Source organism: Cydia strobilella, chromosome 6 (genome assembly GCF_947568885.1).
Source record: "Cydia strobilella chromosome 6, ilCydStro3.1, whole genome shotgun sequence".
Lineage (NCBI taxonomy): Eukaryota > Metazoa > Arthropoda > Insecta > Lepidoptera > Tortricidae > Cydia > Cydia strobilella.
The window spans coordinates 19,162,844-19,181,413 of NC_086046.1; the positions used below are offsets into that span (position 1 = coordinate 19,162,844).

The 18,570-nt window shown below is 38.0% G+C and overlaps 1 protein-coding gene across 2 annotated transcripts; it reads right to left on the reverse strand.

The window, feature by feature from the left end:
• Positions 1–4,664: 4,664 nt before the first annotated feature.
• LOC134742572 (23 kDa integral membrane protein-like) lies at positions 4,665–8,835 on the reverse strand. 2 transcript variants are annotated; one of them, XM_063675785.1, is made up of 6 exons: positions 8,667–8,835; positions 7,704–7,892; positions 6,744–6,923; positions 6,083–6,203; positions 5,213–5,318; positions 4,665–4,755 (listed from the first exon to the last, which is right to left on the reverse strand). In XM_063675785.1, exons 1-5 carry the CDS (start codon positions 8,739–8,741, stop codon positions 5,245–5,247), a joined length of 639 nt encoding a protein of 212 aa, XP_063531855.1. In that variant the 5' UTR covers positions 8,742–8,835; the 3' UTR covers positions 4,665–4,755; positions 5,213–5,244. The 2 variants fall into 2 exon arrangements, with proteins under 2 accessions (XP_063531855.1, XP_063531854.1); XM_063675784.1 differs by having other exon boundaries at positions 6,070–6,203; positions 8,667–8,829.
• Positions 8,836–18,570: the final 9,735 nt, after the last annotated feature.

Genomic DNA, 18,570 nt, shown 5'->3' on the forward strand with positions numbered 1-18,570 from the left:
CTGTCAAAAAGTTATCAGATCTCATGTAGAGCCAAGGTTCTAAGTCTACATGCCCTAACTCTACAAGCCCTAACTTCACAAACTCTACACCCAAATCAAAATATGTGGCTTGACCGTTTCGCTACATTACACGGGAGCCCGGGTAATTTATATATTTTTTTAATTACAAATTAAAATTTTATTACAATCTCACCCGATGGTAAGTGCTGATGCAGTCTAGGGTGGATCATGCTTACCTAAAAGATATCTATTCACTCGATTTAAAAAGATCCAAGATATAGTGGACTGGGAATAGATTTGCAGGAAGTGAATTCCACTCCTTAGCCGTTCGCATCATAAAGCTGGATGCATAGCGCTTAGTATGAATCAGTGGCAGAGTAACGACGTAAGGGTGAAACGCAAGTCCGCGTCTTGTCCCACGGTGGCAGAATGGAGATGGGGGATTAGATTATGTAATCCCATCGCACACTCCCCGAAATGTATCCTGTAGAATACCGATAAACAAGCTACATTTCTACGGTGCTCAAGGCTCTGCAGTCTAGCCTCTACCAATCCCGCATCTATTCACTGATCATTACTTTTTTGTTATACAATATTCTTGTATTTTAAAAACTTCTCTTTTTCTTGCCGTTGGTGTGTACAAAGCACCGTTTTGAGGATCAATATGGAGGATATAATCATGACATCCTACATACTAGAAACAGGCCAAGCTATCTCTACAGCGATTTTGATAGCACAAACTTCATTATTCATTTCTATCAAACCTCTATGAAATTATGACGTTTAAAATAATAACACTTGCACCATCTGTGCTATCAAAATCGCTGCAGGGTTAGCTTAGTATGACTCTACCTTGCCCTATTTATAAACCGCTCTGCTACCCGCTACGTTCATCACCAAGTGGCAATATATAGAGCGTGAGAATCCAGGTGTCCACTTCCCCACACATCAGGGTCTGTCTTTATCAGTAGCGCACCAGTCTTTGTTCTGAGACACAACTAATTTTGCATCCACTGTGACTTTTATCCCTTTAACGTAAGGATTAATTTCTATTGCTTTTATGTCATTTTTTCGTGGTCCGCAAGAACCACATTTATTCTAGGGTTTTTTCAGCACCAATTTAAACATGCGGTTTGTTTGGATCGTGTTTCATTGATATAAGGTTTATAGTTGTTTGAAAAACACATTTTATTCTAGTTTGACAGTACTGCGTTATTGCAATGAATTCTTCGATATTGATTGTCGTTTGCCAATTAGTTAAGGTATGTATTTGTCATTCATAATGGAGCAGCGGTGGCAGCATGGTTGCATTTTTATCGTCTGTCACTATGCCTATCACTTTCGCACTTACTTACTTGTTAGAACGTAACAGGCATGGTGACAGGCGATAAAAATGAGACCGTGCTTAGCCCGCAGGAATGTATCGTGTCGTCAATACCGCCTGAAAGTATGCCATGTTCTGGAAGTGTGGAAAAAATTAATAGGCCCTGGAGGGAAAGTACCTTAAAACCTTAAGTTACCTCATTTTACTCAAAAGAAACATGCGTTTATTTTTTTAAATAAACAAAACTGCATTCAAAGATTTTTAAGTTTCGCTTCACTCGTCCGGGAATCGAGACAACTAAAAATTCAAAAAATACTAAATATTCGATTTTATGAACGTTTTGACGAGTGTAAGACCAAATGTTTCATGGATAAATTTTAACATTAACGAACTGTATCGACTAGTGGAATAAAATACCAAAAGTTTTTTTTTTAATTATTAATCGGATCGATTCCCAGGCGATATATATGATATAAGCGAATTAAAAAAAAAACTGTCAATGCAGTTTCGCTTATTTTTTTTAATAAGAGAATGTTTCCTTTAAGTAAAATGAGCTAACTGCTAACTGCATGAAGGTTTTAAGGCACTTTCCCTCCAGGGCCTATTAATTTTTTCCACACTGTATAGGTATGTACCTTTTTGTCTTTTGCATTTCCATTAGATTTACAGAAGGTACAGTCGAGTTCATAAATATGTATACATTTCTGCACCTTAATCCATTGCAATAAGGTGAAAAAATGTATACATATATATGAACTTGACTGTACCTGAATGGTTTTTATCCGTTTCAACTTAGGCAAAAATGCTTTCGTAGTATGCTAGACACTAGACCTAGAGGAAAACCATTTCTCATTTCTTAACAGATTCTCATAAGAATCTCACCAAATTGTGTGAGCAAGCTCCATTGTTATGGGTATATGGATTTTAGTTTCTGTATTTTTTAGGGTTCCGTACCCAAAGGGTCAAAACGGATCCGTCTGTCTGTCCGTTTGTCTGTCACCAGGCTGTATTTCATCAACCGTGATAGATAGTTGAAATTTTCACAGATGATGTATTTCTGTTGCCGTTATAACCACAAATACTAAAAAGTACGGAACCCTCGCTGGGCGAGTCCGGTTTTTTCAAAATAGCGGATTCGACCTCGCGAGGTCTACAGCTCACAGAGCCGCTAGTTTTGAAGAGATTATTTTTTGGGTCAAAAGTATTAAAAACGGAAATATACCATCATATTTTTTCATTAAGAAATAGTACATTTCGATGCTAGTGCGTAAAGTATGTCATTACCTCACGAGAACCGAGATATCTTGCCACGAGCCGTAGGCGAGTGGCAAGACTCGGGACGAGTGAAGAATGACATTTCCGCAAGTGTATCGAACGACGTTTTTTAATACAGTTGCGAAAAAATAAGAAAAGCAACAAGTAAGGAACGGAATTCGAAACTTTTATATTATTAATTCAGTGACATCATTGACATTGACATTATGAAGAAGTGTTTTTCTAGCTTTTATTCGACTAGAATTGATTTTGTTATTATTATTGAACCCCACTTCAATGAAAGTTTTTTTTTCAAATGCATGTTCTATAAGACAGAAACAATTGTAAATATTAAAACATTGTACTATTATTACCTAAATATCGTTATTTATGATTATTTGTGTATCGTATATTTATAAAAACAATATCGAATGTTGCCTTTGGAAATTAAAAACATTCTTGCAGTAAGAAAATACGCCTCTTCTTTGACAGGCGTTCCGTTCCATTCAGACAACTTATTAAGAACGGTTTTTCAACATTAAAAAATAAACGTGTTATAATACTTATAATGATGAAGAGGTAAGTAATAAAATATGAAATATGCATATTTTTCGTATTCTTACATTAACAGTAGGTTTTTATGTTAATTACGACGTTTAAATGAAACTAATATTAACACTCATCAAGAAGTAGTCATGAATTGGAACAAGTAAAAATTTAAAAAAAATTGGAAAAGTAAAAAGCACTAGTTCGCGAAAACCAACTTTCCGCACGCTAAACAGCCACGAAAAGTAGCACTTTTTGAGCAACTGTATTAAAAACTATATTCTACCTACCTTAGATTAGACGGTTCGAAAGTTTGTTCCCTAATAGAAGTTGAAGCTACTTTAAGATTGTCTAATTTAAATGTTTCTTTTTAACTGGCGTCTTTATTTTCGGCCTAAATTGAACCTTTTCGGCCTAAATGGAACCTAATCATGATTTTTCTACCAACGCAGTATAAAAAAAACATCGCAAGTGATAAACCTATAGTGCATCTAAGCTAGCAAGCTAGCTGTCGCTGTAATATATGTGCATAGTTAGTTATATTATTACTTTCGTAATATTAAGATGACATGATAAAAAAACTATTTGGTCGGTTGGTCAGTCTGAATAAATCAAGAAATTTTGGAGTTTCAGAATAATGTAAAGCCTGACCAGGAATATATGATCACGCGCCATGTTGCGGAATTTAACTGGAACTAATTTTTTCATACTAAACTGAACTGTCACTGTCAGCGCCCTCTTGACAATGATCATATATTTCTGGTCAGGCTTTATTTTTACTCAAATACTATGTAAATGACAGTTAATCATCTTAAAGTGACCCACTGACTATCAGTCCGCCGGACGATATCGGCCTGTCAGGTAGAACAAAAATTTGGCAGTTCCGAACAACTGACAGGCCGATATCGTCCGGCGGACTGATAGTCAGTAAGCCCCTTAAGATACATAAGAATCATCATTCGACGTGAGGGATATAACAAATTAAAATCATGCGTCATTATGATTAAATACCAGGTTATAAATACTAAGTACAAATACCTTATTCTGACAAGTCGAAAATTTATTGATTTATTTGCAAACTTTACTAACTGTCGTGCCCCGACATGCCCCCTAGAGAGCCATGTATGAGTTGTATGACCATAAACCTAGGAAATACAAAAGAAATAAGTACAATAAATCTTTTTGAAACCTTTTTATTCCAAAAATCCTAATCACGTGCGTAATCTGCCCCACCACGTATTTGGTCGCATCACAGAAAACCCTGGGGTTGGTCTGTGGGCCGCATTGACTTTGTGCAAGACTTCACAACTTTCTATAGATTTTTACCTTTTTTATGTATTTTTGGGCTTTGGTTTTTTGATACTCGTTTTATCTATTTTATAAATCGATAGATTACATTGTATTTCTGAAAGATAACCAGTGCCTATTATTACAGTTATCAATAAAAGACCTGGTGCGATGGGACAGATTGCGCCTGATGATACTGAAATCAAATTGGTATCAGATTTAAAGTTTTTCAATACGTTCCTTTCTCTGTTCATTGCGAGCTAATATTTAACAGTTTTCTTGTAAACTTGTACCCTGTTCTTCAGGTTGTGAGCCACCATCAATGACAGCACCGTCCCGGTCACCTGAAAACATTAATATCTTATTAGGTAATTTTGTTCGAGTGAGTGAGCGAATAATATCTTATAAATATATTCTCTCATCTTTAAAAGTATTTGCTCATATTATTAACGCAGGCAATGGCCTACCGGGCCGAAGTAATTTTAACACTAATATTTAGCTCAGAAAGTCTAGCTTAATTTTGGAAAAATTAAAATATGAAGATTTTTTAATACTTAGTCGGTGGCAAACAAGCATACGGCCCGCCTGATGGTAAGCGGTCACCGTTGCCGACCCTAACACCCCATCCCCATACCCTCGTTGAGCTCTCGCAACCTTACTCACCGGCAGGAACACAACACTATGAGTGGGCGGTGCGTGGCCGTTCTGTATGATAATACTATTACTTATTCTATCCCACAGTCATGCACTGAGCGAATAGCTCTTTTATATGTGTGGTAATGGGAACTTGACTTTTCTAACCTCAAACCAGAAGCACATAGAGGCGACGCCGATCATGCAGTCAGCCGAGTCACGTAGCGCGTACAAAATGGCGTCCTCGCAACCTTCTGTGTAGAAGGCCTTGATACTAGAAACGGAATGCGTTGCATTGAAAATTCAATCAGTCTGTGTTTTATGTGTACCTGTAGGCCTAGCGCAAAAGTAGCGCGACAGTATCTCTCCCGCGGGATAGGTAAACTACCCGTCTTTTTCTCACTGTGTTAATTAGAGAGGGACGGATAGTCTATCTCGTGGGCGAGATACTGTCGTGCCACTCCTGTGCCGGACCTAATGGTTGATTTTTTTCAACGCTGGCAGGGTCACCATGTGATGTGAAATTTTTAGGAACTTGGTCCAAATGTCACATTTCTTTCTTCATGTGATATTTAGTACGGAAGAAGATGTTAAGAAGGGACATAATATCACTAAATGGGTAATCTAACTATATTCAAGCAAAGTTATAATCAGAAAACAACGTAGGTGGCTCACTTACAACTTAACCCAAGGATGTGACGAGGATGTGACGGAGGTCAAGGAAATATTATGGTGGCAACCCTTTAAAGGTGCGGGAAGGTTTACTAATAATGAACACTTCTAGATTTTCCTAATTTTATACTACAACATTTTTTTTATAAAGGATTTTCGCTGGATGCGTTCTGCAGTCAGCGGTCAGGGCAAACTTCAACTTCAAAGGTTGCTGTCAATTGACAATGTTCTTCATACATAATGCGGGTTTGACCTGACCGCTGACTGCAGAACGCATCCAGTGTGGCAAATCCTTAAAGGCATCAATATTTTTATTATTTAGGGAAGGTTCAAAGTTCTTAATACCTACTTACTTGAGACAGTTACGGTAGAGCTGCGTCTGCACAGCAGCGGTGCGGGAGCGATATGCGCGTGGGCAGCAAGCCACGCTCACAGGCGAGTTCACGATTTGGTAATCATCTGGCCCGTTCAGACCACAGCATTCGTACTGAAAACAAGAGGAATAATTTTGAAATTAGAAAATGTGTATAATAGAGGGATCTGCAAGCTACTCCCCCTGGCCCACCTGAGAGGTTTTATTATACCTCTCGCATCGAAATGATCCCTATATCAGTTCACATTTATATGGAGACTGTGGATTAGCTGTCGCTTTTGCAGATTTTTTTTTGAAAGTTTAGCACTTTCCTTTATTTAGAAATGTAACATTTAAGTATAACAATACGGTAAAAACATATTTTTTTTTTTATAAAAAACTTTTTTTGTCATAGGTTAGTGCTTCAGCTTCTTTAAGTTTATTCCTACAAGACAATCGATCTCTCTCTCCGAGTATTTTACCATGCACTGTTGTGAATCATTGCCAGTTTTAGGAACTTTTATAATATTTAGCTGATATTTGCAACTCCGTAAGCGAGATGTAGAACCAGTAATCATGGTAAGAGTACTAAGAGTATAGGTATAGTAACGCCATCTGTTGGTAGCTGTAGTGTGTTGGTAGAATTGAGTGACAGAACAAAAACCACAAACTCACGTTAGCCTCCAAGAACTCCCAATACTGCCGATGTGTCCCCACATCCTCACCAGTAACGTTGCGGAAGAAGTCCTCCCTCAGATAGCTGGTGACTTTGTACTCGAGCCCGTAACGCTGGAGCGCCACATAGATGGCCAGCATCACCTCCATCACCATGAGGATGACGTGGAAGCCAACGTACTGGAAACGAGGTGCTGTTAACGTTCTAAGTTTCTTAAATAAGGATGTCTTCATCGAAAACTCATACCTAATAACTGCGTTTGATGCCTACCGCCCACCGTCTTACTCTATAGTATCATACTTAAGAAGAAATATTCCGCACAATTTTGATCCCTGTTGTATGCCGGCTGTTCCTGAATAGGCTAATCCCTGGCTATTATTGATGTACAGACCTTAATGATCCTGTATCGCAAGGTAACTAAATACTAATCACTATTTCACAAACGTTATTTAACTTAACGCAGAATCTAGAAAATAAGAGATATTCTAATACAGGTAGTTTGAAGAGATGTAGCTTAATAGTCCAGTGCCGCTTATCAAACATTTTTGCCTCCAGCAGATCCTTAATTACTTTGGGCACGTCACGTGGCCAGATGTGAGCCAGATAACTTGAACACTTGCTTTGTGTTTGGCACGGTGGATGGAGGGCGGGGTAGTGGATATCCACCCGCTCGGTAGATATTGTAGGCCTGCCAGGGATCAACACAGGCGCCTATTATTGGGATGGCGGAAAACATTGCACAATGGAGAGACTTGGTACAAAAAATAATGACCTCATGTAGTCGCGACCCTCAGTCATGAGAAAACGAGGAAAAAGATAGTAAGTCGCCCATTGAAACCCGCAACACTAAGGGTTGTAAGTGACTGCCTTTTAGATGGAGGTAGCTGATCTTTTCTTGAAGGTTGTATCAGTCCGGAAAAACCGCAGGCTGTTCATTCCTGTTTCGCTAAGAAGCTTACCAAGTATAGCAACTTGACGCTGTTCCTCAAAACCGCAATGATGCCGAAAATGCCCATGATGATCAGCAGTGTACAGGCGGCAATGATTAGCATGTCGCCCACGTAGGTGCCTGCTGCCTCTTCTTCGCCATATTGGTGGAGGATGCGGGTGTCGACCACGGCGAAACCGAAGATGAAGAGTGCCGTGACCTAACGATGAACTTTTAGGAAGAACCAACAGTACGGCTACCATGAGCTGCAATCGCGATCACGCAGTCGCTAGCGTAAGTGTCAAATGCCAGCTCACGGTCCCCATACAGCAGCTCAGTGAAATAGTTTTTAAGGTTGTTGAAATTACAAGCAAGTTTTTTTTTATTAGAGCGATAAGCAAGAGCAGATTCTATAGAATCTCAATTTGAACTTATAAGTTGGAGTTGTGCTTATCTAGTCATAGTCATATTCGATCATAAGATCATAACCAGCTTATACATGGTGGCTAAAAAATAAGTGCATTCCCGTTGCCAGGGAGCTTTTGGGATTATACTGAGCAACTTTTACTATGGGACCAACCACGAAATTGCGAAAAAAAATTTAGCTGTTTCATACATTTTGGCTGGTCCATTTTCTAGGTGAGGGTAATTTTTTTTTCGCGATTTCGTGGTTAGTCCCATAGTTAAAGTTGCTCAGTATAAAACCTCCGTGGCAACGGGAATGCACTTATTTTTTAGCCACCTTGTATAAGTGCCATTGTTGGGCATTTTTCTAAGCAGACATAAGTGTCTGCTTAGAAAAATGCCCAACAATGGGAAATATCATATATCATACCAAAATATCATGAGTAAACCTAAGGGTTTACTCATGATATTTTGTTTTAGCGAAGAACAAAGAAAATATGTCGTAACTAGATTAGTTATAAACAAACTAATTGGATACGCTACGATTTGAAAAAGCAAATAAACAATAGCTGTTAATCAAAACACTTACGATACATAGCACGTTCAAGGCCACCAGCAGTATTCTCGAACATCCGTGTCCAAATTCTGACATTTGGTACACCATCTTACGGTACTGCACCACGTTTAGAGTTCCTTATCAAACCTCCTTTGTATACAGAGACCCGGTTGGGTCAACACCATGACATTGATTGAGTCAGGTGGAAAATTAAACTAGGTATAAATTCTGGGGAAACACCAGATGGCTAATCGGCTAGTGAATTATTAAAAGGTGATATCGATTCGCTTGTCAGCATTTTGTATGCATTTAGTTATGTCTTTATAAAGATTATTTTTCAAGTAGGCATATTACAATGCGCGTGAACGTCAAATAAAGATACGCCGGCTTAGTGATGGGTCGTTACCAGTAACTTACTCAAAAGTGGGAATATTCCCGGTAATGCTACCAGTAACATTACCCAGATCGGTAACATTGAGTAACTTTGAAAAAATTATTAGAATTGTATATGTTTTTTTCGTGTTAAATACTTAAGAAAATAATAATGCTATTATTTACAGTCATAAAACAGTCAAGGAATCTCTGAGAGAGTAAATTCCCAATGTTACCGGTAACATTCCCAATATTACCAGGTATTTTTCCAAAGTTACTGGGAACATTACTATCTGGAAATAATGATTAAAAGTGAAGACTGGAAATAAAGTAAAAGAAAATATGTGTATAAATCAGTTTAATTATTAGAATAAACCAATCAACATCTAAATATATAAAAGAAGAAACTGACTGACTGACTGCCTGACTGACATATCAACACACAACCCAAACCGCTGGTTCTAGAGATTCCAAATTTGGCACGTAGGTTTCTTATAAGGTGCACTAAGAAATGATTTTTTCAAAATTCACCCCCCAAGGGGGTTAAATGGGGGTTCAAAGTTTGTATGGGGAAACAAGATTAGTTAGACTATTATATTCGAAACTTCACAGGAGTATTCCTAACGATAAATGAATAAACACGTGTTACAGGTTTTTTTGCAAATTCCCCCCTAATAGGGGGAAATGTGGTGACAAAGTCTGAAAATCAACATGGGTATTGTTTCTATAGTTTATCGGGTTGCTAATTAGGAAAACAAGAACGATTTTAAAATCCAACGTGACGGACGTGAAAAACCATCTCCCCTGTTGGGGTGCAATGGGGTTGAAATGTCTAAATATCAATATGGGTGTCGTTTTTATGGTTTTTTGGGACGTTAATTACGAAAATCGCATCGATTTTGAAATTGAATAATGTGCTCATGAAAATTCTTGAAAGTACTCGTATTTGTGCCAAATTGCAATTCAAACGGTCCAGTAGTTTCGGAGCAAATCGGTTGTAACAGACAGCCACACGTGATCCTATAAGGGTTCTAATTTTGCTTTTGAGGTATGGAGACCCGCGTTATCCTAATAGATTTTTAAATTTGATTTGGTGCCATCTCGATCGTCGTCAATCGGTACCTAGGCGAGTGCGGGCGGCGCGGCGGGACGGAAGGAGTAAGTCATCGGGAAACTTCCTGCATCCGTAATGAGTACATTCAAGGTGCTACAAGAAGGTGGTTGTCTCTTTGCTTCTTATAAGTTTAGGTTTTCATTCTAAGTAAAATGCAAAACATCGTAAGTACATATATATGTATTCTACCTACGAACCATATACCATATAAACCATCTTTTGTAAGTAGTTATAAAACCATATTTTCTCCTTCCCCTGCCTCCCACGCACCCTGTACATTAGACAAAACGACATAGATTCTTAAATCACGCGGGCGAAGCCGCGGGCAAAAGCTAGTTTTGTATAACGTTCCAAGTGACAAACGTCATTTTTGAGTTGTTGGAATTTCAATTTTATATTAATTAATCAAATTTGAAATTAGAGTAGTAGTAGTAGTAGTAGTAGTAGTAAAGGGATAATAAATAATGATCACAGTTATATATAAAATAGTAGCTTTTGCCCGCGGCTTCGTCTGCGTGGAATTAGTAATTTGGATAGCTTATTTTTAAACAATCAGCTAGATTTATTGTTTCCCCATACAAACTTCCACCTCTTTTTACTACCAAAATTTTACCCGCTGAACATTCAGCTTGTGGTAGCCCCCTGGTGGGAGATCAGCAGCGTCTCCAGCAGAAACTTGGTCACCAAAGTCTTGCAGGCACCGAGTGACCCATGGGAAGTCACCTCCAGGTGTTCTACGTCTTGGAAAATTCAACCTGATTACAGCAAATAGTATCTACTGCACGTTAAGCGTGTGGTAGCTCTGGTCAGACGCCTGCTTCATCTGGCAGACCTCCATGTGTTCCAGGTCTTGGAGAACTTAACCTGCCTACAGCATACTCTACCAACTTCAGATTAAAGGAGTTTTACCCTCATCAGGTACATCCAGCAGCACTCCAGGTGTTCCAGGTCTTGAGCTATCTCCATCATACACTACCAACGACACGTTGAGCGAGTGTTACCCCTGACCTTTTGTACCCAGCAGCACTCCAGGTGTTCCAGATCTTGAGCTTTTCCCATAATACACTACCAGCGGTACGTTGAGCGAGTGTTACCCCTGATCCGTTGCACCCAGCAGCACTCCAGGTGTTCCAGGTCTTGAGCTTTCCTCATCATATACAACCAGCGTCACGTTGAGCGAGTGTTACCCCTGACCCTTTGCTCCCAGTAGCACTCCACATTGTCTTGAGCTTTATCCATCGTATACTACCAGCAGCACGTTGAGCGATTGTTACCCCTGACCCGTTGCACCCAGGAGCACTCCAGGTGTTCCAGGTCTTGAGCTGCCTCCATCATACATTACCAGCGGCACTTTAAGTGAGTGTTAGAAAAGTGGAGAAGATAACAGGATGACTTCGGGAATAAAAACTACTCTACACCCTCCCAAACAATTAAGACTATCTCCATATCAAATTTTATCTAAATCGGTTTTATTGGGTTCCATACAAATTTCCACTCCCCTTTTCACCCCCTTTAGTGTTGATTTCTAGGGTTAAACCTATCCTATGTCCCTCACCCAAAATAGGCGCAATAGTAAGACGTCGAGTTGCGGAAACCAAGCCCGCGAATATCTATCCTATGTCCTTCCCCAGGACCCAAATTATCTCCATACCAAACTTCATCTAAATCGGTTCAGCGGTTATTGATTTCCCATACAAGTGTCAACTCCCCTTTCCATCCCCTTAAGGGGTGAGTTCTGGGATAAAAAAGTATCGTATGTCCTTCCCCGGTGCTCACTATCTGTATACCAAATTTATAAAATTGATCCCATAGCTCTTATGCCAGCGAATTAAGAACTATGGGACATATTTTTGAGTAAGTTGTACTAAAAAAATAAGTTTTGAACCTTATTTTATCTCATATAAGTCATCACTATCATCAGTTTCGTATGTTACCGGCTTTTGGGAATGTTACTGGTAACATTGGGAACTTACTAGTAACATTCCCAAATGGAAACTTACTGGTAGCGGGAATGTTACCGCTGCCCATCACTAGCCGGCTCTAACCCTACACCTTTGCCCGCGAAAATTTAAATCCTTCCCAAATTGGAGGAGGGTATCCTAATATGCCGCCAAGAAACTCGGCGAGACACATCTTTCCAAAATATTACATCATTAACATGCTTTAAATAAAAAAAAAATATTTTAAAGTTTTCTTTTCCCGAAAAAATACGTTAAAATACGTTACGTTTTCCCGTTGTCATATAAACACATGATATTTTGATTATTTGGAGTGTTGTTTTGTTTGCGGAAATTTTTAAAGCGTTTTCAAATGGTTTATTAGAATCGAATCGAGATGAACCGAATTAATTCGACCCAATATTCGGTTCGATATGATCTGTATCGAACATTCGTATTCGGCAAACTTCATATTCGGCCTATCTCTACTAAATATTATAATTTAAGAACAAATAATAATGCAGTTTCACGTGGAAATAACACACTTTATTTGTATAAAAAGTTTTTCTGTACAGTGATTTGCAAAAATAAATACTTACATATGCATGTACCTATTTTACTTAAATAACTATAAGTCGGACATAACTTAGATAACTTACGGGTTAGGTACAGGTGTAAAAGCAAACAAAACATGTTATAATAAGTACTGATGAGACTAAAAAACACAATTTTTTTTTACAAAAAACTGGGTGACTGTAAATAATACTGTATCAATAGATAATACAAAACTGCAAGTACATACTTACTAACCGTTAATAATATGAACAATTTTATTTCAATTCAAGTTAGTCTAATCAAAATGACATTAACACAAGATATTGTAAGATGTATTTATTACAATTAAATTGACTGCACTTTGGTTCAATTAGTGTGTTTTAACTATATTTATTTCTGAAATAATTATTTCATAGAAAATAATTTAATTTGTTCTTATAGTATATTTATTTCTGTTTAAAAGTGACTTGGAACCTATCTTTAAATATTTCCTTTGAAAATACGTTTCACTTTAATTTATTTCTTTAGAGGCCATTTAAATTATATAATTAAACAATTTGTACTAATCGTAGCACTGGAATAATATCCAGGATTACATACAATAAATACCATTTCAGTTTACTGGTCCATGTAGTTCCGAATATCAATGAAGCGTAGACTCTGACTACGCTAACTTTGCACACACTTTAAGCAGTAGGTAAGAAGGGTATGCATACATATCCCTATAAGCTCCATACTTGACGTTACGTAGCTTGGCATTAAAACAACGTGGTCCGATCCGACTCTAAATAATTGTGCCATTCTCAATCAAAAGGGTACTTATTGTCGGTTGTCAATAAGGTGCTATTTCCATATAGTTTCAGTTTAAAATTAACCTTATTGACAACCGACAATGTGGTACCTTTTGGTTGAAAACGTCACAAATTGAAATGAATATAATTTGGTTGCAATATTTAAAGATAGGTTCAAAGACTTCAAAGTCACTTTTAAACAGAAATAAATATAAATACATCTTACAATATCTATATCAATAATAGTCGAGGATAAAAATGGACATTTATGCCTGAATCTCAGTGACTCTGCTTTTCACTTCGAGTGTGAGTAAAATATACAAAAAAATATCCAATATTTAAGGTTAGTGGATTAACGCAGCAAGACCATTAAAGATGAAAGGAGGAACATTGATGGTGCGATGGTGGCTAAGGAGGCTGTGTTGCTCCACCCATTGACGGGATCCCTGGAAACAGAAAAAATAAGTATGAATTAGAGATGAAACGAATATTCAGCCACTATTCGGTATCCGGCCTATTCGGCCACAATTTCACTATTCGGCCGAATACCGAATAGTGGCATAGTATTCGGCCGAATACCGAATAGTACGTTAACACGTAGATAACGGTATACGAGGGGTAAAAGTAACAAACTACAAGTAATCAATTATTAAAATTAGTATAATCAATCTTTCAGAATACCTTTATATTCATAGATAGTACAAAAATATGAGAAGAATAATATAAAACAAAATAACACTCATGAATGTTATTAAGACATGCCTATTGCCTACAACGAGAAACAAGTTGCAACTTACACAGCGCACGCATACGCGCGTTCGAATTTACTTAATTTTAGGTAAAACTTCTAGCCGAATATTCGGCTATTCGGCCGATGGCTCCGCCGAATATTCAGTATTCGGCCAAGCCACTATTCGTTGCATCTCTAGTATGAATATGGAAGAAATTTGAGTTGAGTAGAGAGGTGCTGGGGCTAATTCAGCCCCAAATGGTAAAACTCGGCTTCCTAAACGTCTATCAAGAGCAGAAATCGTTAGTAAGTACTTAATAACAGTGAAACTACTAATAATTACTACTTATAGAACTGATTTTTTATCCGTCATGTGCCAATCTGTTCAGTAGGTACGGTCAAGTTGTTTAACATCTTTACAAGCCAACGTCCCAAAAATATATTAACACGAAACACGCCACTAAGACGCATGACAATACGGTCGTGTATATTTTTGGAGCGGTGGCGTGCAAATGTTTGTGAATTCGATTGTACATAATATCTCAATTAGCAAATGTAGAGTACGTGCCAGGAAAAAAGGGGTTTCTCTGTAGGTAGTGCAAGCTGTGCAAGCGTGTCCTAGAGTGGAGGCCTCGTTCTAAAAGGCGGGATAAATAAATAAATAAATATTATAGGGACATTCTTACACAAATTGACTAAGTCCCACGGTAAGCTCAAGAATGCTTGTATTGTGGGTACTCAGACAACGATATATATAATACTTATACAAATACTTAAATACAAAGAAAATATCCATGACTCAGGAACAAATATTTGTGCTCATCACACAAATAAATGCCCTTACCGGGATTCGAACCCAGACCATCGGCTTCACAGGCCAACCAGGTGAGAGGATGATATTAAAAAGATTGCAGGCCCACTGGAGGAGAGAAGCAGCAAACCGGGCTGCGCGGAGGAAAATTGGAGCGGCGTATGCCCAACAGTGGGCGCATACGCGCTGAAGAAGGATAGAAGAGTGCGACAATTCCTTTCTAAAACGGGCGACAATGAGGATCGAACTAGTGGCAGTGGCCATTAAATTAATATTGGAGGTACTTTTAGCTGTGCATATAAAAAAACCGGTCAAGTGCGAGTCGGACTCGCGCACCGAGGGTTCCGTACTTTTTAGTATTTGTTATTATAGCGGTAACAGAAATACACCATCTGTGAAAAGTTCAACTGTCTAGCTATCACGGTTCATGAGATACAGCCTGGTGACAGACAGACGGACAGACGGACAGCAGAGTCTTAGAATAGGTCCCGTTTTTACCCTTTGGGTACGGAACCCTAAAAACATATGCATGCGATGCGAAATGTGTTAGTAAGTAAAACATTTTTTTCCATATATTTTCAGGAGAAAACTACGCAGCGGAGATATTTTTACATTATGACTTACCACCGTAATTTATTTTAAGCGATTTTACCACAGAATTTTAATTAAATGATAAAATAATAAAATTTATTTATTTCGGACAAATGCATCCATAGAGTGTTAGTACTACAAGCAAAATCTTAATCTAGTGTTAGTATTAAATACAATAGGTACCTACTTATATTATAAATTGAACTACACTTTTAATTTGCTCGGTCCAGTGCTTGAGGATCGGACAATTAAACCTATCGGCAATTTCTCTTAGAATGCTGTTGGGACTACATCTCACACGACTTAGTAATGAGACTATATTTTTACGTAATATAGTCTCAAAACTATCCGTGCGAGCTGCCACAAACATGCCCGATGCAGAGCACCTGCTGGGCAGTCCCATCAGCATTCTAAAAGAATTGTACTGTACGCGCAAGGCGTTGTATGCTCGTTTCGTGTACCGAACCGCACAGGCTGCTCGTGTACAAGGATTGTCACAACACACACAATTAAAGTTTGAATCATCGGAGTCCGTTAAGACATGTTTAGACAAGCGAAACAGCGAGGCAAGATCCGCAAGATTAGTACGAATAGTTGTTGTTTATTTATCTTATCATTGTTTATTTTGTCGTAATTATCGCTTCATAAATGATAAGTGGAATGCTACAAAGTTTCTGCAAGATCAGCTCACCCGTGTTAACATTCGACCTTTTATCTGTAGCCATTTAATATGATGCGTTAATTGTGTTCTAACGTACGGCCCAATTCGAACAATGCTTACAAGATGTCACAGCGATACGATACACGATACCGATCTGTCAGTGTCAAAAGTGACATTTCTTCAACCAAAAATGTCGCTTTCGACACTAACAGATCAATATCGTATCGCTGCGAAAAAACGTAGAAAAAAAAGAAAAAACGTACTTGGAAAGTAAAATGCTCTAGAGCAGAAATGTATCACTTCCTGCACACTTCATAGAACAACAATGACCCACTTTCGGAGCGTGAGAAATGAAAAGTATATTAGGTACTTTATCACGCGAGAACAAGATAGGTATACAATTGAATAAGTGTCCATGTCCAATGCAGTATACAGGGTGATTCATTGATCGATCACCGTCGTATTTAGTTGAAACATACCAGGCTTTTTCGGATTTTTTACTTTTTTGGTGAGGACAAATTTAATTCTCTACAATCATGGTTACCCTACACCTAATTAATAAACATAAAACCTCTTTAACCGCAATGACAGCATTTTGATTATAAAGAAAATAAACTGTCAAACTTGAGTGAGATACGAGTTTTCAAAAGTACCTCTGATGACAACGATGAAGTGATGACACTCAATTTGACACAGAATCTCGGTAGTTTAGTACTTATTCTAATAGGGGATATTACTGCAATGTTCTGCCACCAGAGCGCAGCACTAGCCTTTTTAGTAAACCATAGAGTCTTATACATACTGTACCTAAAACAGGTTTTTGACAAGTTTTCAGATAATAAAATATGACAATGATGCATCAAGGCGGTTTGTTTACAGAGGACCTACCAGGAAACGCGAATCCGAAATTTCGCTATCTGCCTCTTTATCGCTCGAATATGCAAGAGTAACAAAGATGTTAGATAACGAAATTTCGATTTCCTTGTTTCGCGATAGACCTCAGATTGTGGTAGTGGTAGTGGCGCCCCGTACTTAGAGTTTCGCGTAATATTCCCTATTGTAGGACGACCATGCATGTCGTAAATAAATTAATAACTTTTTTTTTCAACGCGACTAAAAAATCAACATTAAACTCACTAATACTGATAAGTTGCTTGTAATTTACGAAATGCGCAGTGTTGATCCTGCTCACGTCTTCTGAATCACCCTATATAGTATGTAGAATTATGCTTGGTGGGGCAGTACGATTACGATGTCTCACCCATACAATCACCGATTGTATGTTGTTTTTATTCTTAAACTACCATGCATGACTCAAGATTCTGCCAACGTGATAATGGATTTACTTTTTTAGGGTTCCGTACCCAAATGGTGAAAACGGGACCCTATTACTAAGACTCCGCTGTCCGTCTGTCTGTCACCAGGCTGTATCTCATGAACCGTGAAAGCTAGACAGTTGAAATTTTCACAGATGATGTATTTCTGTTGCCGCTATAACAACAAATACTAAAAACAGAATAATATAAATATTTAAATGGGGCTCCCATACAACAAACGTGATTTTTTGCTGTTTTTTTCCGTAATGGTACGGAACCCTTCGTGCGCGAGTCCGACTCGCACTTGGCCGGTTTTTTTATTCCAATGTGCAAAAACAGCCAGTGTTCAATCTAGGTATAACAAGCTTTACGTCCGATCAGCCAATTTTAAACTCTATCACAACTATGCAAATTCTAAAATCGAACAATAAAATTATAGGCTACTTACAAGCTTCGAGACGGCCAATCAAATTTATACTGTATCGCTATTGTAACTAAGTGTGATTTAGGTTGTACGAAATGCATGTATGAGAAGTTGTATGTAAAAAGGGTCTAGTAATGCGTGAATCGTGGTTGTGTTCTGTTCACCTTGGAGACTTGAATTATTGCATCAGATATGTGCAATATGTGCATAGGCTTTGTCGTGACTGACTTTACATTGACAATGTCAACTCGAGTAGGTACCTCAGGAAAGCGGGGGTTAAGTAGCTACGTTCAAAGTAGTCATTGATTTTTCTGTTCTTTCTGGCAGAGACATGTAGGTAACATACATATATGTGTCAAATTTTTATAGCAAATATTTTGGGACCAATTATTCTCTAAGTATCAGGTTGAGACTGATTGTATGTAAGGATTGTTCTTTCAAAATCTGTACTTTTGTGAGAGATGCATAATTTCTCTAACCTACTTATTATTATTAACACTATTAAGGAATGCCTTATGCCTACTTGTCACCACGGGACTACTTATGTTAATTTTTTTTCTGTTTTTGACCCTTAATCTTTTATTTTCGGTATATTCGCAATAATATTCTACATCTGATACAAAAGAAACACACTA